The sequence below is a fragment of the Haemorhous mexicanus genome, chromosome 21, assembly GCF_027477595.1.
Source record: "Haemorhous mexicanus isolate bHaeMex1 chromosome 21, bHaeMex1.pri, whole genome shotgun sequence".
Lineage (NCBI taxonomy): Eukaryota > Metazoa > Chordata > Aves > Passeriformes > Fringillidae > Haemorhous > Haemorhous mexicanus.
Window position 1 is genome coordinate 10642245 of NC_082361.1, and position 26104 is coordinate 10668348.

Sequence of the window (26104 nt, forward strand, 5' to 3'; positions counted from 1 at the left end):
TGTCTGAGGTCCCGGAGCTCAGCTGCTGCCTCCGGCGCCAGGCGCTCGCAGGCTCCGGGGGCCGGGGCTGCCTGGGATCTCTCTGTCCCCTCGCTGATCTCCCCGGGCAGCGCAGCCCGCCCCCGGCCCCGGGCTGAGCGCGCCAGGCTGTGCCGCTCCTCCAGCAGCGAAGTGGTTAATCCTGGATGCTATTTCCACCCCGGCTCTCCAGCCCTAGCCCCGCTGCCTCCCGGACAACCGCTCTCCTGGGCAGGTTGCTGGTCCGGGGCCAAGGGGAGGGCCACGCCGGCGAGGCAGCCTTTGTCCCAGGAGCGGGCTCCCAGCTCCAGGTACGCGCTGAGTCCGGGCCGGGCGCGGCGGGGCCGGAGCGGCGGCCGGAGCCAACGGGGTGAGCCGGGGCAAGCGCCGGGGGGAGCCGGGCCCGGGGGCTACTGCCCCTCGATGGAGCTGGGCTGGGAGCGGGCCCCGGGCAGCAGCGGGGGCGGTCCCGGGGGCAAACACGCTCCATGGGCCGGTGCGGGAGGGCGAGAGGGCCGGGGCGGCCACTCGCCCCCCGAGGTTCCCAGGTGCAGGGGGTGGAGGGGCACGGAGGGCATAGGGACCAGGCATGGAGGGCGCTGCCAAGCCCCAGCGCTGGTGGGAGGTGGGTTGCAGGGAACTACTCTACCTGACAAGGATGCTCCTGGCATCCAGTCACCCTCTTAGAACCTTCAGAGCCCTTTTGGCTTTCAAATGCCAAATGTGCCCAGTGGGAAGTCAGCCCCCCATTGTCCTGAGCAACAGGCAGTTTAGATCCAGCAGTGGCTCTGAGCCTTTTGCCCCAATTTTTGAGGCCCTGCTCCCTGTGCACAAGGGATGCTGCAAGTGAGGGATGCCCACAGGTGTTTGTCAAGCCCTTCATCATGGCCAGCCCCACACAAACAAGTGCAGCCCTGCTCTAGCTGCTGGGCACAGCGGGAAACTTTGCACACCTGGAAATGGGCAGGCACTGTGCAGCATCGTGCCTCCTCTGCAGCTCTGGAGGCATCAGCACCACTCTCCTGTCCAGCTGCTCCTGATCCTGCACGGATGGCAGCAGGTACTGGAGCTGGCCAGCCCCGGGATGCCACAGAAAGCCTGGGCAGATCGATCAGCTTCTCACATTGTTTCCCACCCACTGGGCTCCCTTTCTGTGCCCTGTTCTCCTGCCTGGGAGAGCTGCCTCTGTGCTGCCTTTGGGTGTTGCCCCTTGTCCAGTCAAAACGGGAAGGAGGAGGAGCAGAGCAGAAGGAGCCCATTTCCCACCCTCTCCTACATGCAGCACAATGCAATTTGTCACCAATTCGTGTCTTGCCATTTCACAGTGCCTGGGACAGAGTTTTCCAGGATGTAGGCTGGGCTGCAGACTTTTCCCATAGCTTTGTTTGTTACCTGGAACAGATGAATCACATCCCAATGGCACAGTTATAACTGGGCAAACCCCAGCAGGGCTGGTAGGATGTAGGACTGCAGATATGACAACTGGGGACATAATTAAGTGGTTATCTTGGTGGTGCTGGGTTAATGATTTGAGTCTGAGATCACTTTGGATCAATAACCACTTTAATATCTCAAAGAGGTTCTTAATGATTCCCTGTGACATGACAGAGATTTATCAGAGGATTCCACACAATCTCTTCATAGCCATTGTAGAGGGAAGGCTCCTGGCTATAGGACGAGGTCTGATAAGGGATTTTGGTGGCCCCACTTCCCATGATGTGGGCCCAAAGAACAGTTGCTGTTCATTGATGTGCATCTCATGCCATGCAGGAGATTGGTCACCCTTGTTCATTACCAGAGATGATGACTCCAAAACAGGAATCAGCATCTCCTTTGACCTTGCCAAAGGGCTTTCCTCTCCACTGGCCTGGGAAAAGGGCAGGGGAATTTCTCAAGGATTTTATGCAATCACAGAAGAATTGCGTAGCCGAGTGACAGCTCCAGGTTCCACCCAAAGCACTGGTGGGGTTAAACCACACCTCTGATGCCCAGGGCTCTCAGGCCACCTGCAGTTTTTAGCTGGAGTGTGAAGCGAGGTCAGCCTCAGCAGGATGCAGCAGGCATCCTGCCTGTGTAGCTCAAGGCACCAGGCAGAGCAGTGCAGGAGGAGGAGGGAGAGCTGTGCATTTCAAAAAGCACATCTGGACCAGCTGTGAGGTGCTGAGCACATGGGTATCTCAGCTGCCCTGTGCAGAGGCTGTCACAGAGAACCAGACTCTTTGCTTTGCTACAATTTCTTAGGAGTGTCTGGGGGCTGTTTCTGCTGGGAGATGAGCTCTGGATGGACAAGTGGGAAGTGCTCCAGTCCCCAGTGGCAATCACTGTGGGCATTCCAGCCTGGCTGTGTGCCCAGATCAGCAGGAGCTCCCTGCCTCTGTCCTCCTGCCTGCCCTTGGGGCTGCAGGAGAGGTGTGGGGATCACAGCAGGCATGGACACTCTCCCTGTACATATCTCTTCCGTGCTATGGCATCAGCAAGAGCTGGTCCAGGCAGGAGACATACAGATGGAGATGCTGTTTCCCTGTCTGAAGCAGAGAGGACCCTCTCAGGGACAATCTGGGCCTGCTGGGCAACAGATGGGACCTGGTCCCAAGTGTTGTGGGATGGGTTTTGAGGTGGCAGCATGTGGGTGCTATAGAGATGTGGCTCTGCACCCCACAGAGGAGGGACACACTGGAACCCTGCCAGTTCCTGCTCCTGGCTTGAAACTCCAGCTAGCCACAGCTGGGCTTCCCCCAGTGATGCTGCTGTGAAGGAAGATGCTGATTGCCAGCCAGGCAACAGCTTGAGCAGGGCTGGGGTCCAGGCACAGAGGGACCTGAGGGGCTGCAGGTGAGAAGGCAGGGCTGAAAAAGCTGTACTGAAAATCCTCCAAGGAGGGAGTGCTCAGAATGGCAGTGTCCCAGCCCTGAGGCTGCCACCAGCCCTACTGGGATGTGTCCAGAGGAGCCCATGGATATTATCCTCTTCCATGCTAAGAGCAGCCATGCACCAGAGAATGGCTTCATTGTCGGGAAGGGAAAGTCCCGTACCCATGCATGAGGTGTGAGCTGAGGGCTGGGGCTGTCCCTGCAGGTTGGAGGAGGAATGGGCTCCAAAGCCAAGGCCATTGCTGGTCTCCTGGCAGCCACCTGTGTCTGCAGCATCATCGCCCTCATTCTGAGTGTCGTGAATGTGAAGGATGTGCTTCTGCCCCCCAGCACCAAGGTAGGGTCCCCAGGGGAAGCACAGCCCTCACTTGGCTGCTGGCTGCTGTTGGGTGTTGGGTTTTGCCTGGGTTTCAGGCAGGTTGTTCTGTTTGTCACCAACATGGGGACAATGCCCTGCATAGACTGGAGCAGGTCTGGCTGAATTTGGTCACTGTGCCTGGCCCCACAGCACATGCAGCTTTTTCATTCCAAAGCACTGACAGCTCCAGGGGCTTGGGATGGACCTTGTCCCCAACACAGCTGGTAACTGCAATGCCACCAGACTTTTTCTTCCTGGTGACCACCAGTCTTGTTTGGCCATTCTAGGCTCCTCTGCCCACCAGGAGCTCTGATGGCTCTCGTGGAGCTTCTCTCACTCTGCAGCAGTTGACGCTGGCCTGCTCCCCTGACACCCCGTGTCCCCTCTCCTCCCCAGTACGGCCTGGTGTTTGACGCTGGCTCCACACACACATCCCTCTACACCTACCAGTGGCGTGCGAACAAGGAGAACGGCACGGGCATCGTGTCCCAGGTGGAGGCCTGCTCTGTGTCCGGTGAGTGCTGGGGTCTGCCCCCCTCTCTCCATGCCCAGCTCACCTGAGGCTGGCCAGCTTTGATGCTGCCCTGTGTGGCTGTTCCACACACCAAAGCTGATTCATGCCAGGTGTGATAAATGCTAATTTATGTATCGGGCATTTCTAAATACCCACAGGGTCGTGTATTCCTATTGCAAAAATGCTGTGTCAGGCTTTGGCACAAGGACAAGTCTCTCTGGAGGAGAGACTCACTCTAGAGAGCAGATCTAGGAGCAGATAAATGGTACATAGAGCCGTGCTGGGGCTAGCAAAGGCCACCAGGCCAGGGCAGAGGTGCCTGGGCAAGGGGAAGAGGGCTCAGAGCCCACCTTGCCCTCATGTCCCGCTCGGCAGTGGCGGCATGGCAGTTCCTAGTTAACTGCAAAGGTCAGGCCAAGGGCAAAGCGTAGCAAGGGCTGCTTGGGCTAATGGCAGTCATTGAGTCAAAGCTCCCGGGAAGATAAAGAGTGAGATTTCCAGCCTAGAGCCAGTCCCTACCGACTGCAGGACCATGCCGGGTTCTCAGATCCAGTGCCAGCCTCTGAAAATAGGGAGGCTGTGCAAGGGCACCTCTCTGTGCCTATCAGCTCCACGTGCACTTGCAGCAGGGTGCAGGACACCCTACCCCTTCCTCAGGGAAATGGGGAACAGGTGTGCTTGTCCCCAGCTCCTGCAGGACTGACTGGCCGTGCCCAGCAGTTCGGACCCCCCCGGGATCAGGTGTGTGCTCAGCACCCCTAGGCACGCCCGCAGCCCTCCCGCTCTGCCCGGAGCAGGAGCTCCTGCGGCTCCCGGGGCGAGTGTGGCCGTGCCGCAGCTGCTGCCTCCTGGCGGGACAGCTCCGAGCGCGGGTCGGGACTACCTGCGGCAAGCAACAAAAAAGCCCTGTTCCAGTCCTGGGTGGACATGTCCCCTGCTGTGCCGTCCCTCCCGGGCGGCGCTGGGCTCTCTCCATCAGCGGTTCCCTGTGGCAGGACCCGGCATCTCCAGCTACGCAGATGACCCCGCGGGGGCTGGTGCCAGCCTGAAGCCTTGCCTGGACAGGGCCATGAAGATCGTCCCGGCCGAGCAGCAGCGGGAGACCCCCACGTACCTGGGGGCCACGGCCGGCATGCGGCTGCTGAGGTACGAGCATGGCCGGGCCGGCACCTCCCGCCCTTCCCGGCGCTCTGCGCCGGAGCCTGGGCTGGCAGCGGGGCACTCGGCCCGGGCCACGGGGGTGCTGCCCGGCCAGGCCGTGGGGATGGGCAGAGCAGCCCTGCCCGCGGTGCCACGGGGTGTCCGGGAGCACCGCTGGCCGTGCCTGGGAGACACGCCCGGCCCTCTGCAGCGCCAGCCTGGGCAGCAGCCCCAGAGGGAATGAGCCCCCTTTGCCAGAGTGGCGCGAACTTTCCCAGGTCCAGCAGAGCCTGCAGGCAGCGTTTTTAGGGAGAGTCCCGAGGCCCCGGGCGAGGGATTTGGGGTTTGCAGGAGCCACCTGCAGTGCTGGAGAGATGTCTGGGAGCAGCTCCTTGGCAGGGCACGGCAGCCTGTCAGTGCCAGCCCGGCTGCCAGAGCTGCCAGCCAGGGCCTGCAGCGCCTGAGGTGTTTGTGCCTTTGCTGGCAGGGAGGAGAACAGCAGCAAGGCCGAGCAGGTCTTGGCCGAGGTGTCCAAGGCCATTGGGGAGTACCCGGTGGATTTCCGCGGAGCTCGGATCCTGACGGGGAGCGAGGAGGGCTCCTTTGGCTGGATCACTGTGAACTACCTGCTGGAGGCACTGGTCAAGGTGCAGCTGGGGAGAGGGCAGGGGAGGGGCAGTGGGGAGAGCATCCCTGTCTGAGCTACAGCCAGCTTTCCTTATCTGCAGAGGAGCGAGGAATGGAGCTTTGGGGCACTGGTCACCCAGCCAAAGGTCCCCTGTGGTCGTGGGCTGCAGATTGCACCTCATTAATGTGATTAACAGGATCTTTGTGTCCAGCTCAGCCTGGCCCTGTGCTCTTGTGTGCTGACACACGGGTGGATTTTGGGCTCCCAGGGATATGGCAGTGGGACCAGCCTCCAGGTGACAGGGTTCCTTTTTCCCTGCTCCAAGGGTCTGGATCCCAGCAGATGTGCAGCAGCCAAGGGGACGCACCCGAGTGCTCCGTGGAAGTGTCTGTGGGTTGAGGAGGATGTGGACAGGCAGGGGTAAAACGGGGAGCCAGGAGCACGTGGAAGGTGCCCCTGGGGCCCAAAACTCCTTGCAGAAAGGGAGTGTGAGTGTGAGTTCAGCCTGCAGTTCAGCCTAACCCTTGCTGTGTGTTGGGTCAGTTCTCGTTTGCAGAGAAATGGGAACATCCCCAGGACACCGAGGTTCTGGGAGCTCTGGACCTTGGCGGTGCCTCGACACAGATCACCTTCCAGCCTGGGGTCCCCGTGGAGGACAGGAACACGTCCGTGTTCTTCCGGCTCTACGGCACCAACTACTCCCTGTACAGCCACAGCTACCTGTGCTACGGGCAGAGCCAGGCCCTGAAGATGCTGCTGGCAGCTCTGCACCAGGTGCCACAGGGCACGGGAGCTGCTCAGCCATCTCCCAGTGCCGTGGCACATCTCCCCCTGCAGCGTTGGGCGTGCCTGTGGGCAAAGAGTTGGGAATTGGCAGAGGCTTGGGTTTTATCTAGGGAAGCCAAAAATTGCCTCATTTGGGTGGAAGGTGGTGGTGGCTGCCAGCCAGGGCTCCCTTCTCCCCACATCTTGACGTGCAGTGGCATTTTTTGTAATTTCCCAAGCCCAGCGGTATGTGTAGTTTTTCTGCTGTCGCCGTGCTCTTGGCCTTGCTCCATTTCTGCCCAGAGAGAGGTTTCCCAGCACAGTCCCTGCACAACTGCCTGGGGACAGAGGCAGAGCCCAGGGCTGCTGAGGGAGCTCCCAGGTGGGGTGCATTCGGTCCTCCTGGGGTGTACTCCTGCTTTTTGGGATGGGCTGTGGGAAGGGTCTCAGTGGCATTGCAGCCCCATTAATGGCTCCATCTCTCTCCAGGCCAGCTCGAGTACCCAGATCAAGCACCCCTGCTACCCCCAGGGGTACCAGGAGAACATCACCGTGGCAGAGCTCTACGACAGCCCCTGTGTGCATGCACCAAGCTCAGCCAGCCCTGGCCCTGTCCTCATGGTGACAGGGACAGGGGACCCAGCTGCCTGTGCCACGGCCGTCCGGAGACTCTTCAACTTCACCTGCGGGGCGCAGGGGCCATGCGGGTTCAATGGGGTCTATCAGCCCCCCGTGCGGGGACAGTTCTTCGTAAGCAGCCTCCGTCCCCTGCCTGGGGGAGGGTGAAGGCAGGGACTGCCTCCTCTGCCACTGACTGTGGAGCGGGGTGGGGGGAGAGAGGGATCCTCGGAGCTGGTTCCACCTGCAAACCTCTTCTGTGCTCAAAGGTGGCTTCTGCCTCCTGCCATGTCCCAGTGTTCCCTAAGGGAAACGGGAAGCCCTTGTCTGAGGGAGCCTGTGTGAGCTAGCTCAGAGTGCAAGAACAGCCCCAGGGTTGTGAGCCAGCTCTGAGACTTTCTGGTAGACCATCAAGGGGGTGCCAGATGCAGAACCCTGGGAATTACTTGGGACTCTCTCCCCAAGCAATAGGGGCCCCTGTTTTTTTTCTCAGGTGAGGAAGGAATTGTTTTTCTCCATGTTCCCTTGCCCCCCAGGCCTTTGCTGGGTTCTACTACGCCTTCAACTTCCTGAACCTGACCCGCCAGCAGTCTCTGAGTGAAGTCAACACCACAGTCCTGTCCTTCTGTAGGAGGAACTGGATAGAGGTGAGAGCCCTGTTACAGGCAGCCAGGAGTCTTGTGCTTATCCTTTCCCAAATCTCTGTCCTTGGAGCACAAGCCTTGCTCTTCCCTGGGCTAGGGAGGCTTTCTGAGACTCTTTCATTCCCTGTTGCACTCTGTCCCTGATGGCCTCACAGCTGGTGCAGAGCTTCCCAGGGGATTTGAAGTACCTGCACACCTACTGCTCCATGGCCTTTTACATCCTGACGCTGCTGCTCGATGGCTACAAATTCAACGAGCACACCTGGAGCAACATCCACTTCAGCAGGCAGGTAAATACCTGTGGGCAGCAGGAGAGGATGGACATGTTCAGGAGCAGCATCTGTGGAGTCCTCTGTGCCAGAGATATGTCCCTATTTAATGGCTGCTCCCCAGGGATCCCAGGAGAGCTTTGCTCTCTCTTAGCCACCCCCAAACCTTTGACCCAGCTCATGTCTCACTTTACCTGCTGTGAATGTAACTGATTTTAGGGGGGGGTCAGGGAAAAGCAGAGCAGAATTTGGCCACTTTGGTCTCTGATATTATTATCAGAAAGGTGATGATGGCTCCATGGCCACTTTTAACCAGAGTATGGTCTGACCAGAATATTTCCAAGATGAGAGGAGACAGCCTCAGGTTGTGCCAGTGGAAGCTTAGGAATATTTTTTTCATGGAAATGAAAATGGAAAGGGTCACGTTTTGGAAGAGGCTGCCCAGGGCACTGGTGGAGTCACCATCCCAGGAAGTATTCAAACAACGTGTGGATGTGGCACTTGAGGACACAGCTTAGTGATGAACATGGTGGTGGTGCTGGGCTGATGGCTGGACTCCATGATCTGAAAGGTCTTTTCTGACCTTACTGACTCTGCAGCCAAATTAGAAGGATTATGGTGATGGAGGAAAGCCCAGATCCAAAATCATGTGCAGGTCACAGAGGCACACCTGGATCAGAGCAGTCATCCATGTTTAGCTGTCCCTTAGCCCTGGGAGAGGGGGGACAGAAAAGCTCTTTGTGCAACTGCTGCTGGCAAGATCAGGTTCACCACAGCCTGGTCCCCATGTGAAATGACAGCTGGGACAGCTCACGGGACAGGTGCCCCTCAGCCCCTCACACCAAGCTGCTGGTGCCTGGGAGAAGGGCTTTTGGACAATGCCCTGTGCTGTCTCCCTCCAGGCAGCAAACACAGACATCGGGTGGACACTGGGCTTCATGCTGAACTTGACCAACATGATCCCTGCTGAGGCTCTGCAGCATGTCAAGGGCCACCAGCCCGACCTGTGGGCAGGGGCCATCTCCTTCCTCACGCTGGCCATCGTGGCAGGCCTGGTGGCTGTTTTCCTGCATTGTTTCTGGAAAACAAAGTAGCTCCCAGCCTCCTGACTAGAGGCATCCTAGGCATCCTGCCTACTAAACCAGGCAGAGAAGTGGTGCAGAAAAGGTGGAAAGTGGAGAAGAATGAAGGTATTAGACCCATCTCCACTGCTCAGGAGATCTGACTGGGTCATCTCTGTGAATGTGGAAGATGACTTGGTCTCTCTCCAAGAGGAAGACTCCTTTAATCTGACTGCCAAAAGCTGATTGAGACTTGCTGGCTGGCTGAAGCAAAAAAAAAAAATTAAACTAGAAATAAAATCAGTTTTGTTTTTCAAATATGAATGTCACTGCCCAGCCTAGCACAGTTTCCTTGGCATTCCCAGTCCTGCTGGGCTATTCTTCCAAAAGTCCTGGGAGGCAACTGGCAATGGAGAGCAGTGGTGGGCACCTAACTCTGAGCAGAGGGAAGTCATAATCTGTATCCTGCCCTGTGCAAGACGAGCAATATTTTTGTTGTATGTGACAGAATCTCTTCCCAAAGACACTGTCAGCTGTTGTTAAAAATACTTACTGGCATATCTCAGGAGAAAAACACAAGTGGAAGTTGTTTTAAGTGTTGCCAACTCTAGCTCAGGGTTTATTTCATATTCAAGTTACATAGCCAAGTTTTGTCAAGACACCAAATCCAGAACAGGTTCCAGCTCCAGGCACTTAAGTGTTTTATTTAGATCAGCCCAGCCCAGTTGCAGGAATTGGACAGGGCTTTCAGCCTTTGCAGCACCAGCCCAGCACTGCACTTCCCAGCCAGCCCTTTCTCCAGGGCTCTCCCACAACCCAGAGCTGCTCTCACCTTGGCCTTAGGGCTTAAGAAAAGTGCCTGAGGCACCTGGCGAAGGAATGGTCAGGTCCATAGCTGTGTGCTATGGAAGACAGTGGTCCTAACTCATGGTGTTATCCCATTAACCCCACTGCAAACTGGTTCCAAAAGCCTTTTGAAAGAGCAGCATCTCTGCCTGGTGGAGATAAGGTTATGTGACCCAAGAGCCTGGGAAACAGGGCTCTGCCCCCTGCTCCCAGCCAGCCACCTTTGGCTTCGGGAGTGAGGCTCAGCCTTCCCAGCCTCAACACAAGCAACAGGGAGAGGGGATGAAGACTTCCACCCAGGGGAACCTCCTCCCACCCAGGGGAACCTCCTCTCACCCAGGGGAACCTCTTCCTACCCAGCAACCTGAGCTCCCACATGGACAATTCCCACAGCCAAACCCCAGAGCCCTCTCCTTGCTTTCTGCTCTTCACAGATACATCTTTGGCAGTGTAAGCAGAAGGTAAAAAATGCCAGGTCAGGGAACAGGCCGTGGGAAATGCTATCACTGCTGGAAATGACCCCATGGATCTGAGTGGGAGGTAACCCCTGTCCAGGTACAGTAGAGCTCCTGGCTGTGCTGGCTGGGGCCCAAATTAGCTGGGACGAGTGTCTCCCACCCCTGGGGGTGCAGCCAGGCAGGAAAAGGCTCCTGTTTGCTATAGGAAGGCAGCATCACAGCTGGTCTGGGTGGCAAAGCATTTGGGGAAGATGCCAGTCTTGCCATTGCATCGTCCTTCCAGCCAGTCCTCATTCACTGGAAAACATAAAGGAGCAGGAATGAGCCCTGGCCCATATGAGTGGGGTTAGTGAGAGTTTTCATGGCTAGAATTTAACTCTGGGAAAAACCCGGTGCAAGCCTGTAACTCCTGAGAGTATGAACCTGAGACAGCACTGGTGAGGCCACATTTTCCCCACTGCGTCCCCAGAGCAGACTCCAAAAGCCTGGCCCAGCAACAGGACTGGAGAGCTACCTTCAGAGAGGATATCCAGCACATCTCCCTTGTTGAACTCCAGGTCCCCTGGTCCCTGTGCCAGGTAAGAGTGCTGAGCCAGCATCTGGTAGAGAACAGGTCTGCCCGAGTGGGAGTCTGAGTCCTGCAGGAAAAAGCCAGCATGGAAGTTGCAAAGCAAAGCAGAGACTGGAGCCCAGCCCAGCAGAGACCTTGACCCAGCCTACGTACCTGGCAACAGAGTATCAGGCTGCCCTCCGTCAGCTGCTGCCACACTTTCCCCAGGTCTTCCTGTCCCAACACTGTCCCCAGCTCTGTGCCATCCAGGAGCCTGTAACTGCAAGGGTTCATTAATGCTGAGCAAATAATTTCATTTAAAGCCAAACTTGGAGGCCAGCCCAGCCCTCTGCCACCCTCAATCTTCACAGTCCCCTTTGCAGGCCAGTTCTGAGCTTGTCCCCTTGCACAGTGACATGGGGCCACCCCACATGCTCAGTGGGCAGAAATGGCACTGTGGGGAGTGACACTGTCACCTCCTCCCACACAAACTTGAGGGAAAGATTCTAAACTCTCCTGATGCCACTGTGTGTCCCAAGGGGTGTCACAATCAGGAAGACCTCAACCCAAGATGTTCTGCCTGAGTGCCAGCTTGTTCTGCAGTGATCCTTGTTACTGCAAAGGCTGTGGGACAAAATCCAACCTGTGGCAGCTCCATCTACACAGAGTTTTCCCTTCTCTTCTCCCTTTTTCTTGACCATGGTACAGTTTCTTAGGAAAGATCCTTTAGGCTTCCAAGGCCCATAGAATCACAGAGTTGTAGAACGGTTTTGCTTGGAAGGGCCTTAAAGATAATTTAGTTTCAACCCCCTGCCACGGGCAGAGAATCTTTAACTACACCAGGTTGCTCCAAGCTCCACCCAATCTGGCCTTGAACAGTTCCAGGGATGAGGAATCCACAATCTCTGTGGGCAATCTGTGCCAGGGCCTCACCACTCTTGCGTTAAAGAATTTCTTCCTAATATCCCATCCAACCCTGCCCTCTGTCAGTTTGAAGCCATTCTGCCTTGTCCTGTCACTCCATGCCTTTGTCATAAGTCCCTCTGCAGCCCTCCCTGAGCCTTTGATGTACTGGGAGGGGATTACAAGAGGAATAGCATGTGCTTCCCCACGGGGATCATGCTGTTGTCCCACCCAAAGCCCACGGTGAGGTTTATCCTCTAGGCAGACTGTGTGCTTACATCTTTGCTGGTTTTGGCCCCAGATAAACACTCCCAGGAGCCCAGAGGCAGCTGGATGCCTGTGTCCTGAGGGGAACGGATGCTGGCCCATCCCAGCCCACAGCCCCGTACCTGAGCATGCCCCGCTGTGCCTGTTGAGCCAGCCTGTCCCGCAGCAGGGCCCGCAGGGCCGGCAGGGCCGGGGCCTCGCCTGCCCACAGCACCAGCGAGCACTCGCAGCGCAGCCGCAGCACTGCCGGCCTGTCTGCGCCCGCAGAGGCCTCCCCGCACCTTGGGGGGACCTGTGGGGAGACGGGCTAAGTCAGAGTGGAGAATCAGGGTATCCTGAGCTGGAAGGTTCCCACCAGGATCATCAAGTCCAGCCCCTGTCCCCACCAAGACACTCCAGCAACCCCACCCTGGGCATCCCTGGCAGCGCTGTCCAAAGGCTCCTGGAGCTCTGGCAGCCTCAGGGCTGTGCCCATTCCCTGGGGAGCCTGGGCAGTGCCCAGCACCCTTGAGGGGAAGAACCCAGACTGACTATGAAGTTCATGGACTAAGAAGAACCATGACTGACTAACAAACCCAACTGACAATATCTGCTCACATACCAAGAGAGGTGACACAGGCACAATCCCTCATCTCTCTGCTGCCATGTCGCAGTAAAACAGCATCAAAATGCAGACCTGAATCTCAAAGGGGGAACTCTGGATTCAAAGCGTGGGATCAAATGTTCCTCCTGTGACTCAGGAATTCTGGTTTTGGTTCTAATTTTACAGGTACCTCCTAAACCCAAAATTATTTGAGCAAGGCCCCAATTCCTCCAGCCAGCTGGAGAACAGCCACATTCCTCTGTTGTGTTACCTTCTGGCTGAACTACACCTGAAAAAATTACCCCAAAAGCCCTAAAACCAGGTGTGGCAGAGATGAGCTGCAGTTGAGGGACAGAGGTGGTGTCCCCAGAGGGTCACAGGAGTCATTCCAGGACCATCACATCTAGGGGCTGGCAATGGTATGGAAGTACCTCAGAGGGCATTACCCAACAGGGCAAATTTGAATGAACTGTGCTATCCAGACTGATAGGGACAGAAAATGGGACACAGGAAGAGGGGGGAAGGGACAGCAGGGTGTTCAAAGACAACTGCCTCTTGCAAAGTGGGCTGTAAAGTATGTGCACAAGAACTCTGATGCATTTGGTGCTCCTGGTGCCTCAGAGGGTGGCAACAGGTTAACCTTGGGCTGTCTCACAAAGTGGGATGGTCACAAACTGGGAGGAAAGACCACATCAGAGCCTCTCTTTAGAATGGAAAAGTGGTCAGAGGAAGGAGGTTTTTCCCAGTGATTTCGGAGCAGCTCAGGAATTCTGGGCAACAATCTTGCACTCTTCCCAGCCCTGGTCTCCTGAGGCTGTGCCAGCTTCAGCCTGTGGAACACCTCACCTTAGAGTCCATGTGAGCACTGGCATCATTGACAGAGGCATTTTCTTCCCCAGGAGGATCTGCAGAACAGCACAAAGGCAGGGGAACAGCCCTGCAGTCATTAGAGGCTGCAGTGGGGCCACCACCTCCTCATGCCCCCTAAAGAGCAGGGTTTGGGCACAGCTTCACCCACCGAGGGCCCAGGGATTACCTGGCTTCTGCTTCACGGGGTGGCAGCTGGGAGGCACCTGGGCAGGAGGAAGGGGAATCCCAGTGCTGATCTTCTGCAACAGAACAGCATCAGAAAGGAGAGGGCAGAAAATGGGAGCCTGGACAAGGCTGGTGTGTGACAAGCTGCAGCCAGCGACAGACTTGTGGGTGTAACCCCAGAGAGAGCCGCAGGGAGAGCTGCTCATTGAATGGTTGGATGAGTTGGAGCAATAAGGCTCTTGAGGGCAGCGGTTTGGGGACACTTCCCTGGTACCCTGCTCCCTGCTGGGTTGGTGCTGGAACAGAAGGAGGCTGCTCACACTGTGCTGACGGCTGTCCCCACTTGGGCTGGTTGACAGTGCCGCAGCCATGGAGCAAACGCCCAAGTATGTACCAGGGATTCATTTGGAGGGGGAAAAATGACACCTAAAAAAATCATAGCAACATCAGAACAAGCATGTGCTTGAAAACTCCCTCACAGGAAATGGGGCTGAGCTGCACCCTTCCACACTGGGTTCAGATGGAAAATGATTGGGATAATGTGTGGCTATGCCTGTGGTGGAGATGGGAGATGAAGTTCTCCCAAGTCAAAGGGATTTTTCATACTCCTAACTCTTCTGTTGTTCCCATTCAAAAGCACTTGATCTTCAGTCAATAGTCTCAGTGCTTCATACTCTACATTTCTCTTACAGAGCTGTCCTATCCTGTGCTAATTTTACAGATAAATGTCCCAAATGTATGTCTTGGTCCCTCCCTCCCCCTGGCTGCAAGGTTGCCAGCTCACCCATTTATCCATCCTTGAGGCAGGTTCCAGGAGAGAGCTTGGGATGTGCAGCTTCTGCAGAGGGACATGGAGCAGAGCCGGATGAGAGAGGAGCCCAGTGATCCCAGCCCAGCCGCAGCACTGCCTTTCACCCTATGGCCACATGAATGTGCCTGAGCCACCCAAGTGCTCCGTGCTCACAAACTGCTGGACAAAATCCAACTATCCTTCTGCAGCTTTTCCTGCTGGGAGCAGAGCTGCTGCTGGAGTGGCTGCCATGGAACAGACCAAACACCCACCACGCCCCTGCTCCCAAGACAGAGCTCAGGCAGAGAGCAGCAAGGATGCCCAGGGATACCAGTCCAACAGCATTTCTGTTTCTTCTGACAATCACTGCTGCTCATTTCAACTGAGCACTGTAATTTTTTTATTTTTTGCTTATAATGTTTTTTTTTTCCTGTTTAGAGTCTATTTTTTTTCTACATTTAATTTCACCTGGCACTTCACTGAGCAGTCAACCAGCATATCCAAATATTTGTGTAACTGTTCCTGTTAGCTCCAGATGCTTCAGGCTCTCCCCCTATTCCTATATCACTAAGGAATATGCTAAATGCTTATGTCACAGAGGATTTGCTGTGGGGACATAATTGTTTAAAAATGAAAGGAAGAAAAACCTATTCCTTTATACCCAGCTTCTAATTCTGTATTTTTACCAGTCCTCATAGCACTGCCTCAATTGCTCAAACACCTTACTGGTTTATAGTGGTCTTATGAAGAATCTTGTGACTTTTTTGAAAGATAGGCAGGTAATACATTCACTGAACCTAATCCAGGTATACAACGGCTCTTTCAAAAAGTGAACTAGACAGGTGAGAAATGGCTTCTGCCAACAAAAGATTTTCCATGTTGTGTTTATCTGTTTCTACTCAGTCTGTTTAGGCTACAGCTCCCTGGCTTGCAGGAAGATGTCAGATTTGTTGGGCTCTAAGTCCTTAGGACTTCCCTAGAGCTGTTCATAAATCCTGCCTGTACAGCTGAAACCGTCCCCAAACCTTCCCAAAGTTCACTGAACAGAGGCACTACAGACCAGGTAAGGACCAGCCCACCTCCTCAGCTCCATGAGAGCTCTCAGGGGAAAAATCCTGCTCTAAATGGTGCTCCTTGGTGAGGTCTGCTATGCTACAACTCCACAATAGGACTCCCTACAGTGGAGAGCCCAGAGGCCATCCTTGTGGATCTATAGAGGTGAATGGCAGAGGCTGGTGAGAGCCCAGAATCAGGAAATCTGGAGGGTGTGGGAAGGAGCTCCTGAAGACTGTGCTCAGGGGGGCTGGGGCCAAGCCCTACCTTCGGGGCCGTGCCCCTCACCACCCTCGGGGTCATGTCCTTCCCTCAGCACCCTCGGGGCCGCGTCCCTGCCCACCCTCAGGGCCGTGCCCCTCACCACCCTTGGGGTCATGTCCTTCCCTCAGCACCTTCGGGGGGGCTGTGTCCCCGCCCTGCCCTCGGGGCCATGCCCCTTCCTCACCGCCCTTGGAACCGTGTCCCTCAGCACCCTAGGGGCTGTGTCCCTGCTCTACACTTGGGGCCGTGTTCCTGCCCTACCCTCGGGGCCGTGTTCCTGCCCTACCCTCGGGGCCATGCCCCTCACCGCCCTTGGAGCCGTGTCCCTCAGCACCCTAGGGGCCCTGTCCCTGCCCTACCCTCGGGGCGTGTCCCTCCCTCAGCACCACCGGGGCCGTGTCCCTGCCCTAGCCTTGGGGCCCCGTCTCTGCCCTGCCCTCGGGACCGTGTCCCTCACCTGCCCGTCGTGGATGGCCGTGGCCCAGCCATCGGCTGCTCTGCCCAGCACGAACACCAGGCTCCCGGCTGCCACCTCCGGCCCCGGCGGCTCGTCAGGGCGGTACCGGGACAGCACTCGGTGGTAGCCGGACTCGGCATCCCTGCGGAGAGAGGAGAGCGCAAACCGGCCTGGGGCTTGGTGCTGATGGCTCCGAGCCAGCACACTGCACCGGCCCCAGCTGGCACTGGCTGTAAGGTGAGGGTCCTGGGAAATAGGATTTCCATTGCTGCTCTTCGGTCCAACTGGGAATAAAAGGGGCTTGGGAAACACTGATTTGCCAAATGTGTTATGAACAAAAAAAGGGTTACCCATTTTTTGGCAAAGGTTGTAGAATTACAAGTTTAACCAGTTCTGACAGAGAGGAGTGCTCTTGTTGTCTGCATGTTGTAATCACCTGTTAAGTATCGGGTCGTTAGCCATCTATGGTTGAGAATTCACTCTATTGTATCAGCATCACCCTGCTTAGGGCCAGGTGGGAGGATGGCATCCTCCCCCACAGACGGTGGAGGGGAGGGAACCAGGAGTTGATATGCAGATAAGTTTAGAGCCAAGATGCAATGGGGCAAGCCCCCCACCAAACACAGCTAATAAACCCCTAAACCAGCGAGCCAATATGGAATTTAGAGATCAAAGTGGTCTCTAGACATCAGGGGTAAGGTGAGAAGCCAGCAGAGACTCTGGAAACCTTAATGGCCCCTCACCACAGCTTCAGAAGAAGTTGGTTGGAGCCATCACTGAGACTGCCAATATGGGGATCCAAGGGTGTATATAACCCTGATTGTTTTCGTGAGGATGGACCCCCTAGCTCTGCCCCCTGGTGGAAAAAGCTGCATTTGCCTCCTCCTCCTCCTCCTCCTGCGAGTCACTTCAGGGAGCTGCTACGACAAAACTCTGGCTGCGTCGGGCCTCCCAGCCTTGAGCTGATCACTTTTAATAAAGGCATCAAAAAAGGAGGAATATCTGCTGTCCTGTTTATTTCAAAATGCAGCTGCATTTTCATAGTATTTATAGACAATGTCAAGATCAAAACATTGATCGACATAGCCCTGAAGTATTGCTGGTGCAATATCACTGAAACAAATTACTTTCTTGGGGTTTGAACATGATTTTGGCTCAGGACACTAGGGCTGGTAGTGAGTATTTGCAATTGTCCTGGGAATTAAGATAGGAAAGCTGAGCATCCTCTGCCACAGACCTCGGCAGGTCCCACAACCCCTCTCTGCTTCCATTCCCCAGGCATGCCACGATCCATGCCGGTCTCCCAAGACCATTGAATTAAATCCTGCAAACTGCCCAGAGGCTCTTGCAGAGATGCCAGGGACCTGCAGCTCCTCTGCAGCCACAGAAGCCTTTGTGTGTTTGTCATTCACTCCACCCCTGGTCAGAATGGGTGTGGATGCCTTGGAGTCTTCACACAAGGAAGCCAGAGAATAAAAGACTTTCTGAACAGTAGTGAGAAAAGGGTAAGAACAAGGTGGGACTGAACACTCACCGTAGAGCATTGGCACTGGGTTCATAAAAGCCCTGTTTCTGTGGGAGAAACAACAGGATCTGTTTGTAACAGTGTCTCCTATAGCAGCAGTGCTACCTTACCTCCTGACTGTGCTATTTTGTCTTTACTCTTGACTCATTCCACACCATCCAGAAAAAGTCTGCTGCTCCACACCTTACCAGGATGTGTCTTCTCTTCCTTCCCCTCCCTCTTTATCACATCAGGAAGTAAGATAATTTCTTCACCCTCCCCTGGTTCCAAGGAACTCCCAGCACAGTGGGAGGCAGCTGTGCTCACACTGACACATTTACTGAAGTGATGAGCAGAGACAGGCTGAGCACAGCAAAGCACACTGCTGTTTTGACATGGTGAAGAGCCAAAAATGCATCTTTAAAGGGCTGGAGATTCCCATCACTGAGTCCCTTATAGCCAGTGCTGAGCCTGGCTCTGAACATCCCTGTGGATCCAGGCTGGTATTACACTGGTTTTACCAAGAGTCCACTCTTCCTTTCCCTGATGGTTTGGATCTGAGCCCCCTTCTGGAGCTCCATGACAGCTCCATTCCTCCTTTCACAGCCCTGCCCTGCTCACCTGAGGCCTAAGAGGCTCAAAGCCAATGTACTCATCATTGGGAATGATGGATGAGATGACCTGTTGGAGAACAAAACAATCAGTGAATCTAGGCTGGATGAAGAGACCCCCAAATTTCATCCAAGATTATCTGCTCAGACCCCTTTCCTTTGGGCATCCCAAGGTCAGGCAAAATGTGGAGATGTACATGCAGTGGGAGAGGCAGAGCTGGATTCCCAAGACAACCTGAACCATTTGTGTCCCATTTATTTAGTCTTCCCAAGGTTTCTTTAAAAGTATGTGAATTTATTACGTTCCCTTTCTTTTATTTATTTTAAGGCTCTCTGTTTTGACTGCACTGGTCACAGAAAAGGTCAGAGAAATTCTCTGCTGCCTTGTATTAAGGGATGTGACAAAGCATTTGTTCCCTGAGTGCCAACCTGTCCCCCTGGGAATGCAGGACTGAGCAGCACCATGCCGGCCAGCGTGCTCCTCTTAAAAACATTACTGTCAGCAAAAGGGCAACCACGGGTTCCCAGAGTACCTGCTCAGCCCTTTCAGACTTTAAAGTGACCAAGACTGGGAAGGTATTTTAGTGCCAAAGTGCATTTTTTTGGTAGAAGGGGTAGCAATTCTAACAAATTTTGGCTTCTGTGTCCCAACTGCCTGGACTGGCTGCAAGCTCTGCCCATCCTGCTCTGGGTGCCCACACAGCACTGCTCTCTGGAGATAGCAGAGGCAAGATTTTTTTTCTGCTGCTGTTAATCGTGACAATTATGTGACTGTTACCTTGGGTTTACCCAGGAAATCTTTTGAATCCAGCTGCTCAACTTCCTTCTTTCGTGGTCTGAAAAGTTCCCCAAGAGGAACCAGCATGGGCTCTAAAAACAGGTGGTCCTGGGGTAGAGGAAAAGCCATCAATTTGCATTGAATGAAACATCAGAGCCCTGAAAAGCAAATACAGCTTAGGTGTGCAAGAGCAGCTCCAGGAACATATTGGGGCAAATTGGCTGTGAACTCGACAAAGGCCACTCAGGCTCCACAAAAGCACAGCAAACTGAGAGCTCAGCAGCCCCTCCCCAGTGTGGAGGCAAGGACTGACACTGCTGGCATGGGGTGGGTGGGAAGGGGAGCAGTGCAGGAAGGTTTATCAAACAAATCTTCCAAACAGCTTTTCTGTTTGACTTCAGATTTTTTGTTTGACTTTAGATGCTTTCTGTCCAGCCACTGAGTAGCGTGCTAATAGCAAATATAAATAATACACTAGAAAATAAATGCATAAATGTGATGCCAGGAGAGATGAACAGATTAAAAACAAAGTATGAATCTTTTAAAAAGTATGAAGGTAGCAAACTAATGAATCCTTCAGGAAGAGTAAATCAGAGATCTGCAAATGTTTTCAGATCATAAAGTAGTCTAACAGGAAACTTTTACTTAGAAGCAGCCCAAGAAACACTTTCACGCCCAACTCAAGCTCTAAAAGTGCTTGACATTAATATCTGAGCTGCCACCAATTGTTCCTGAGGCCAAAGGGACTCAAAAGAAGCCAGCCAGTGCCACAAAAAGGGAGAATCTGCAGGCCTGCACTTGTAGAGGTTCTGCACTTGAAACACTGCACAAGGAAGCTGGTTTTGCAGGACACGTACAAATGGAACTGAGCTCCATTTGTACATTTTGAACTGAGCTCCTGAAATGAGGGACCAGGAAGCCGTGCCCCCAGCCTCAGAGGTCATCCCAAAATTCTCCACTATGGTGTTTCTGGGCAGTGAAGCACCTGGGGAACATGGAGTTCCTCGATCACCTAAAGTCCTGGTTTGGCAGAGCGTCATGTACAAATGGCTTAGACTGTGCTAGCAGGTGGCCAAGCAGGTGGGTGGATGGCAGGAACATGCAGGTGTCAAGAACACTCAAAATGACAACTTTTAGCACACATGCCTGAGCTGAAGCCCAATGCACACTCCCAGGAGCTCACAGAAGTGGCCTTACCTGCACCCGCTCAAGGGCCAGCTCTAGCATTGCTGTTCTTCTTTCAGGTCTCCACACAACAGCCTTCTCCAGGGTGACCCTGGCCTCCTGCCACTGCTGCTGGTGGCACTGCACTGCTGCAGCGCTGTACAGCACCTGGAGTGGGCACAGGGAAGGGACTGAGAGGGCCAGGACTGAGGGACACCCAACACATCCTCCTGAGCTCAGCCAAGAAATAGGGACAGGCACTAAAGCACCAAGAGTTCAGCAACAGGAGAGGCTCTCTGAGCAGCATAGGTGGGAACAATTCACAATCAGAAAGGAAAAATACAAGCTTGGATGTGCTGGAGCTGCTGGTCAGGGTGATGAGAGACATGAGGACAGCAGGTGAAGACTCTGGTACCATACTGTTTAATTCTGATTCTTCCTGCAGCCAAAAGGCCAGGAAGCTTTCCTTGGATGTTTTTCTGCATGAAACTAGGTAATGATTTTTGTAATCCTGATTCCCTGCAAAATAACTTAACTGAAACTATTTCATGTTGTAGTGGGCTGTGAATGTGCAAACTGTCAGCTGTAGCTTGTCACCCTTCAGCAGCATGTCAGTCTGTTCCTGGGGAAGAGCAGGCTGTGGGAGTGTTGCAGATGGGGTGTTGGGGAGCTGTGGTCTATACTGAGTGGGAGATCTCTCCCTGTCACTGGCCAGCTGGGCCACAGCCAGAGCACTGTCAGACAGCTCCTTATCTCCTGTGAAGGGGTTATCAGCTGGGAATTGAGGTGTGTACCCGGGTGCACACCCTGCTCAGGACAAGGCTCAAGCTCATAGGATGCTTTTCCTTTACTCCTTAACCATGGCAGTAGAAGACTCTGGGAGTGGGGGGAATGGTAACCCTGAGAATGTATAGGAACTGCAGGGACAGGCCCTCTCGGGAGGCAAGGCAGCAGTTCTCACTCAGTCAGAAGTGTCACAGCCATGCAAGAGGCAAATATTTCTGGGTTTTCAAAGGACCCATGTATCTCCCATGAGGAGATCCCCTGCAGCACGTGAGAGGCCATGCATGGGGAAAGCTGATGGCACAATTCTGCTGGAGGATGGTGTTTGTGTATTTTGAAAAATGACCTCCAGGTAAGAATGAGATACAGCTGAATCAGGATGCTGATGCCAAGTCTGGAGGGCCAGCACATGTCCTGGTGATGCCTGGAGTATGGGGTCATGTGTCCACACCAGGAAGGGCTCCAGCCTTCTCGGGACACTCCTGAGCCCTGCCCCTTTCCCAGGGAACTGCTCCTTTCCAAGAGAAGGCAGTGCTGTGGCACTGAAGCTGTTAAAGCCACGTAGGTTGGGGTAATACCACGGATGCCAAGGACAGCTTCCTCCTGCCAGGTACAGAGTGCATGAAAATTGCTGAGATGCTTGGCTGGAGTTACACAATGACTCCTCACTCTCACGGAAGTAAGGAGTTAAATCCTCTTCCCTGTATCTGCTTTTCAATCTGTGTGTGTGGACTCAGAGAAAACAAAATGAACCCTTCCAGTACAGAAGAGTTTCTAGGAGACCTTTACATATGTCCAAATATTACAAACATTTACAATCAGTTCAGCCTTTGAGCTTCCTTGAACAGGATGTGGCAGGTTGGCTCTGTGTGACAGTAAGAGGTGCAAGGTGAAGCATTACAAACACAGCCTGAGCACGGGGTGTAAGTTCAGGCACAGAGGGAATATTAAGATCAGTTGCTGGAGTTGAAGGAGGTTTTCATGCACCTGACTTTCCTAAAGCCTACATTATGCATCAGCACAGATCATTCTCATCTGTCAATGTTTCAACCTCTTTTGTTCCTGAGAGCTGAGGTGTTCATTAAACTTCCACGTGTATTTACACCCAAGTGTACATATTACACAGAATCCCAGACTGGTTTGGGTTGGGAAGGACCTTAAAGCTCCCAATTCCACCCCTGTCATGGCAGGGACACATCTTCTACAGACCAGATTGCTCCAAGCCTTATCCAGCCTGGCCTTGGACATTTCCAGGAATGGGGCAGCCACCACTTTGTCAGATACAGAGAAAATAAAAACCCCTCAATATAGAAATTCCTGTGCACTTGCTCTGAACAATTTTACTTTTCAAACTGCATCATTTGCTAAACTTTCCAGAGATGATGTTGGTTTACAACTTTTATGATTAGGTTACTTTTTAAAAAGTACAAGCAAAATATTTTTACAGTTCTAATGTACTTTCTCGAAAAAGTCTTGGGTCACTAATGTCTGCTACTGACACCCCCAAGAGTAGGGAAAGATTGCTGAGCCAGGCTAACTCTTACCTCCCAGGCATAGAGGATGTGCCTCAGCCCCAGCTGCTTGTAATCAATGAAGGGATTTTCTCTTAGGTGACTGAAGGCCATGTGATAATCAGAGAGAGCTTCTTCATACCTGCAATGCAGAGGTAACACAAGAAACGGAGCCTAAAACAGCTGTAGACTGTTTAAAAATCTTAAAAACCACACTAGCAAATAACATGTGCTCTGCTCTGCAGCCTGTGCAAGGGAACATGCACCAGAGATGTGTTATACAGAGCCATGGTTACCCACTGCTGGGAGCTCCCTGCCTGTCCCAGCACATGTCCCAGGAGGATTGAGGGCTGGGAACCTGACTGATGGGGACCAGGAAGGGCACACACATGGCCAGAGCATCAAAATTGAGAAACTCGAAATTCAGAACCTCAACGTTTAGAAATTTAGAGAACCTCTGTGTATAAGAAGGGCATTAGTCTGAATTTACACCAGCTATGCAACTGAAATCCAAGCAGGTGCCCACAGAGGCTGCAGGTGGTGAAAGGAAGGGCCCAGGAAGGGCTGTGCAGTGGGCACCAGGACAAGAGAAAGTGCCCAAGTGGGTGTTGATGGGTGGGAGCAGCTTCTGATGAAGGAAGGAGCCCTGGGGGCTGGAGGTCATCAGCTCTTTGGGCAGGAAGCAGCTGCCAGCTGTGCTGCCCCTGCAGTGGCTGTGCTTGGGGCACTTTTGCTTCTGCTGCTAGTGGAGCAGCTCCAGAGAGCCCTGCCTGGGGCTCCACCAGCTCCAGGCACAGCCCCTCTCCTGGAGAAGCCAGAACTGGTCACTTTAACTCCCTTCCAGAAATGAAGACAGGCATTTTGTGGAGATTAAGGTCTGGGAAATATAGGAAAAAGAAGGGGAAAGACAATAGCTGAGCTCAAAGGTAAGACAAGATCTGTGAAATACTTCATCCAGCTCCCTGAGGAGGATGTCACTGTGATTTAACCGTGGAAACAATGAGTAATCAATCCCATGACACTTCTGGAGCAACCTCAGTATTTTATCAGTGAGACTGAGATCAGGCCCCCAAAGTCTGCTGGCAGGAGAGTGTGCAGGCTGCATTTTCAGGAAGGCCAGACTCATGAGTGTCATGTGAAGACACGCCAAGCAGCACAATTATATTTTTTTAAATTTCTAGAGAAAATCTTGATGGCAACATAATATTGTGGCAGCCCTGCATCCAGGAGTCTCTGTGTGCAGGGGACAGCAATGCTATGTGTCAGCCACCCCAGAGCTGTGCATCTCTTATCAGAGATAAGACTTGCTGACCTGTGACAGAGTTTCCAAGGCTAAAGCAGACCCTGTGAACCCTGTAAGGTTGCTGGAAGAAGCGAATTTTGGAATCAAAGAATCATTTAGGTTTAGGAATAAATCAGGACTGAAAGGAGAGAACCAAACACTGCACTGGCTGTGCACCTCACTCACATTTCCAGCTGCAGGTAGACAAACCCTCTCTGGAAGTAGCCCACCGCCAGGGAATTGTCCTTCTCAATGGTTTTATCGAATGCCTGAGGAGAAAAACACAGGCAGGGCCCAGCTGGGATCTGTCCTGTCAGTGCCTGCCACACAGCCAGCCACGTTCCAGCTGCCCTCTCAGAGGCAACCCCTGGTGTCCTGCCCAGCTCTGAGGGCTGGGCACAGCTTCCAGCCATCCTTCAGGTCTTGTGAGCTGAGCTTCAGGCTTTTACCCCTCCTTGCTACAATGGACTGGACATAAATGAGCTGCATTGGCCATCTGGCTTCTAAAATGGGAAAACTGTAGCCTGAAGCAGAGTTGGCCAGTGGGAGCAGCAGGACTGGCCAGGCTGGAGAAGGCTGAGGTGATGAAAGGGTGAGAGGGAGGAAGCTGCAGGGCTTCTCACACTGACCTCTAAGTCAGTATTTCTGCTTCGGTGCTCCAGCTAAAAACAGGCAGTGCTTGCGGTAGCAGCTCATGGTTCAGCATGCTGGGAGAGCCAGGAGTCCTCCTGGGGCAGCATCAAGGGTGTGCTCCTTCCCTTGCCAGTGCAGACACCTCATGGGGATAACAAGTGCTGAAAGCCCAGCCCTCCTGCCCTGCCTGCACAGGGACAGCTCTGCAGGGGAAGGTGAGTCCCTGTGACCCCACACACCATGCTGGAACATCTGCCTGCATGGGCCATACCTGAAAGAACAACAACCAACCCTGATCCACACAGAAGTAGAGCTGAGCTTCTTCCTGGTCACTGGCTCTTGACTGGGGCTTAGAAGTCTCTCCTGAGCTCTCCCCCTCACCTCCATGGCACCGTGTGCCGAACAGCCACTGCCTGCCCAGGGCTCCACTGCGCTGCCCCAGCCCCTCCAGCACAGCCTCAGCTCCTCCTTACGCTGTTTGAGGAAAGGTTTATCTGCATCTCCTCCCTGGAGACAGATGAATGAATGTGCAGACACATTGTGTCATAAAAAGGCTTTTCCTCAGGGCACTTCCTCTCCCTTCCCAAGGGCAGTGGTTTTCTGGCACAGCAGCTTTGTTCTGGCAGTCTTCACTGCCAAGCAACATATTTGTACTTTCAAAGTACACCCATCTCATGTCCAAACCCACGCCTACAGAACAGCTATTGGACAATCTTTTTCCTGCTTTGATTTAAAGCTACAATGCATTTTTAATTTATTGTGCATGTCCAGTGGGTTGAGGTCTTCTCTTGGAATCAGGCAGGCTGAGCTTTGGAGGTGTGGTTTTTACATGATAATGAGCCAAGTTCACCTAAAGGACAGGATTTTAATTGATTTAGCTTTAATAAAACTTAAAGTATATTGCCAGATGCAGTTTCCAATATCTAATTTAAGTACTCTCTATCTTGTTTCAAAATTATTCTGCCCACTGATCTGGATTTTCATAGTATTTAGAGAACCATGGAATCACAGAAGCATTAAGGTTGGAAAAGGCCTTAAAGATCGAGTCCAACTGTGAACTGGGTATCACTGAGTTCACAACCGAACCCTGTCCTCGACGGCCACATCCGCCTTTTTAACTTCCACCTTTTTCACTTTTCTGTGATTCACTATGCTAAACCTTTTCCTCCGACCATTCACCCTTCAACATCCTCGCTCGCATTCCCGCGGGACACGCAGGACACGAACCGCCGGATTCCAGATCTAGTTTCAGCATCGTTCCCTCCGAGGCGGACCCGGGGGAGCCGAGCCGCCCATGCCCGGGATCCCCCCGCTCCCGGCCCGCTCACCCGCAGGGCCGCCTCAGGCCGCCCGGCCAGCAGCTGCACGCAACCCACGTTGAAGCAGATCCTGGCCGGAGGCTCCGCGATGCCGCCGAAGGCGTCCAGGGCAGCGTCCCAGTGCCCGCGGTCCGCCGCCCGCACGGCCTCGTGCCAGAGCCGCACCAGCTCCCGGTACGCCATGGCCGGGCTGCGGGAACGGGCACCGGGCACGGGAACGGAGCCGCGCGGGGCCGCACCTGCCGACCGCCCGCGCCTCACCTGCGCCGCACCTGCCGGGGCGGGGCGGGAGCGCGCGGCCGCCTCTGCCCGCTCCGCTCCTCCCCTTGGCGGCGGGAGGACACACCGAGCCCGGAATGGGACACGGACACCACACTGGGACATGGACCCGAAAGGGGGACACGGACACCATAATGGGACATGGACCG

The 26104-nt window shown here is 54.1% G+C and overlaps 2 protein-coding genes across 18 annotated transcripts; one reads left to right on the forward strand and one right to left on the reverse strand.

Annotated features, from left to right (window-relative positions):
- Positions 1-42: 42 nt before the first annotated feature.
- LOC132337149 (ectonucleoside triphosphate diphosphohydrolase 8-like) lies at positions 43-14977 on the forward strand. Of its 3 annotated transcripts, none has more exons than XM_059865411.1 (10): positions 43-329; positions 3094-3225; positions 3643-3760; positions 4756-4906; positions 5388-5547; positions 6072-6302; positions 6783-7043; positions 7448-7558; positions 7711-7845; positions 10659-14977. In XM_059865411.1, exons 1-10 carry the CDS (start codon positions 186-188, stop codon positions 10737-10739), a joined length of 1524 nt encoding a protein of 507 aa, XP_059721394.1. In that variant the 5' UTR covers positions 43-185; the 3' UTR covers positions 10740-14977. The 3 variants fall into 3 exon arrangements, with proteins under 3 accessions (XP_059721394.1, XP_059721393.1, XP_059721395.1); XM_059865410.1 differs by lacking the exon at positions 10659-14977 and adding an exon at positions 8727-9203; XM_059865412.1 differs by lacking the exon at positions 10659-14977 and adding an exon at positions 8727-9203 and having other exon boundaries at positions 253-388.
- NOXA1 (NADPH oxidase activator 1) lies at positions 9472-26075 on the reverse strand. Of its 15 annotated transcripts, none has more exons than XM_059865397.1 (16): positions 25686-26075; positions 24739-24864; positions 23911-23993; positions 22476-22584; positions 20182-20316; positions 18985-19092; positions 18217-18276; positions 17626-17663; positions 16092-16233; positions 14312-14365; positions 13529-13598; positions 13339-13397; positions 12032-12201; positions 10914-11019; positions 10704-10827; positions 9472-10486 (listed from the first exon to the last, which is right to left on the reverse strand). In XM_059865397.1, the coding sequence occupies exons 1-16, from the start codon at positions 26058-26060 to the stop codon at positions 10389-10391; spliced, it is 1857 nt and encodes a 618-aa protein (XP_059721380.1). In that variant the 5' UTR covers positions 26061-26075; the 3' UTR covers positions 9472-10388. The 15 variants fall into 15 exon arrangements, with proteins under 15 accessions (XP_059721380.1, XP_059721378.1, XP_059721377.1 ...); XM_059865395.1 differs by having other exon boundaries at positions 13529-13601; XM_059865394.1 differs by having other exon boundaries at positions 14312-14443.
- Positions 26076-26104: the final 29 nt, after the last annotated feature.

Coding starts and splice junctions, on each gene's coding strand:
- LOC132337149 (XM_059865410.1), top strand. CDS start 186: ATGCTATTTCCACCCCGGCTCTCCAGCCCTAGCCCCGCTGCCTCCCGG. Junction 330..3,093: donor GAGCGGGCTCCCAGCTCCAG/GTACGCGCTGAG, acceptor CTGTCCCTGCAG/GTTGGAGGAGGAATGGGCTC. Junction 4,907..5,387: donor GCCGGCATGCGGCTGCTGAG/GTACGAGCATGG, acceptor CTTTGCTGGCAG/GGAGGAGAACAGCAGCAAGG.
- NOXA1 (XM_059865393.1), bottom strand. CDS start 26,060: ATGTCCCAGTGTGGTGTCCGTGTCCCATTCCGGGCTCGGTGTGTCCTC. Junction 13,602..14,311: donor CCTCAAGGATGGATAAATGG/GTGAGCTGGCAA, acceptor GTTCTGTTGCAG/AAGATCAGCACTGGGATTCC. Junction 12,202..13,338: donor GTGCTCACATGGACTCTAAG/GTGAGGTGTTCC, acceptor GTCTCCCCACAG/GTCCCCCCAAGGTGCGGGGA.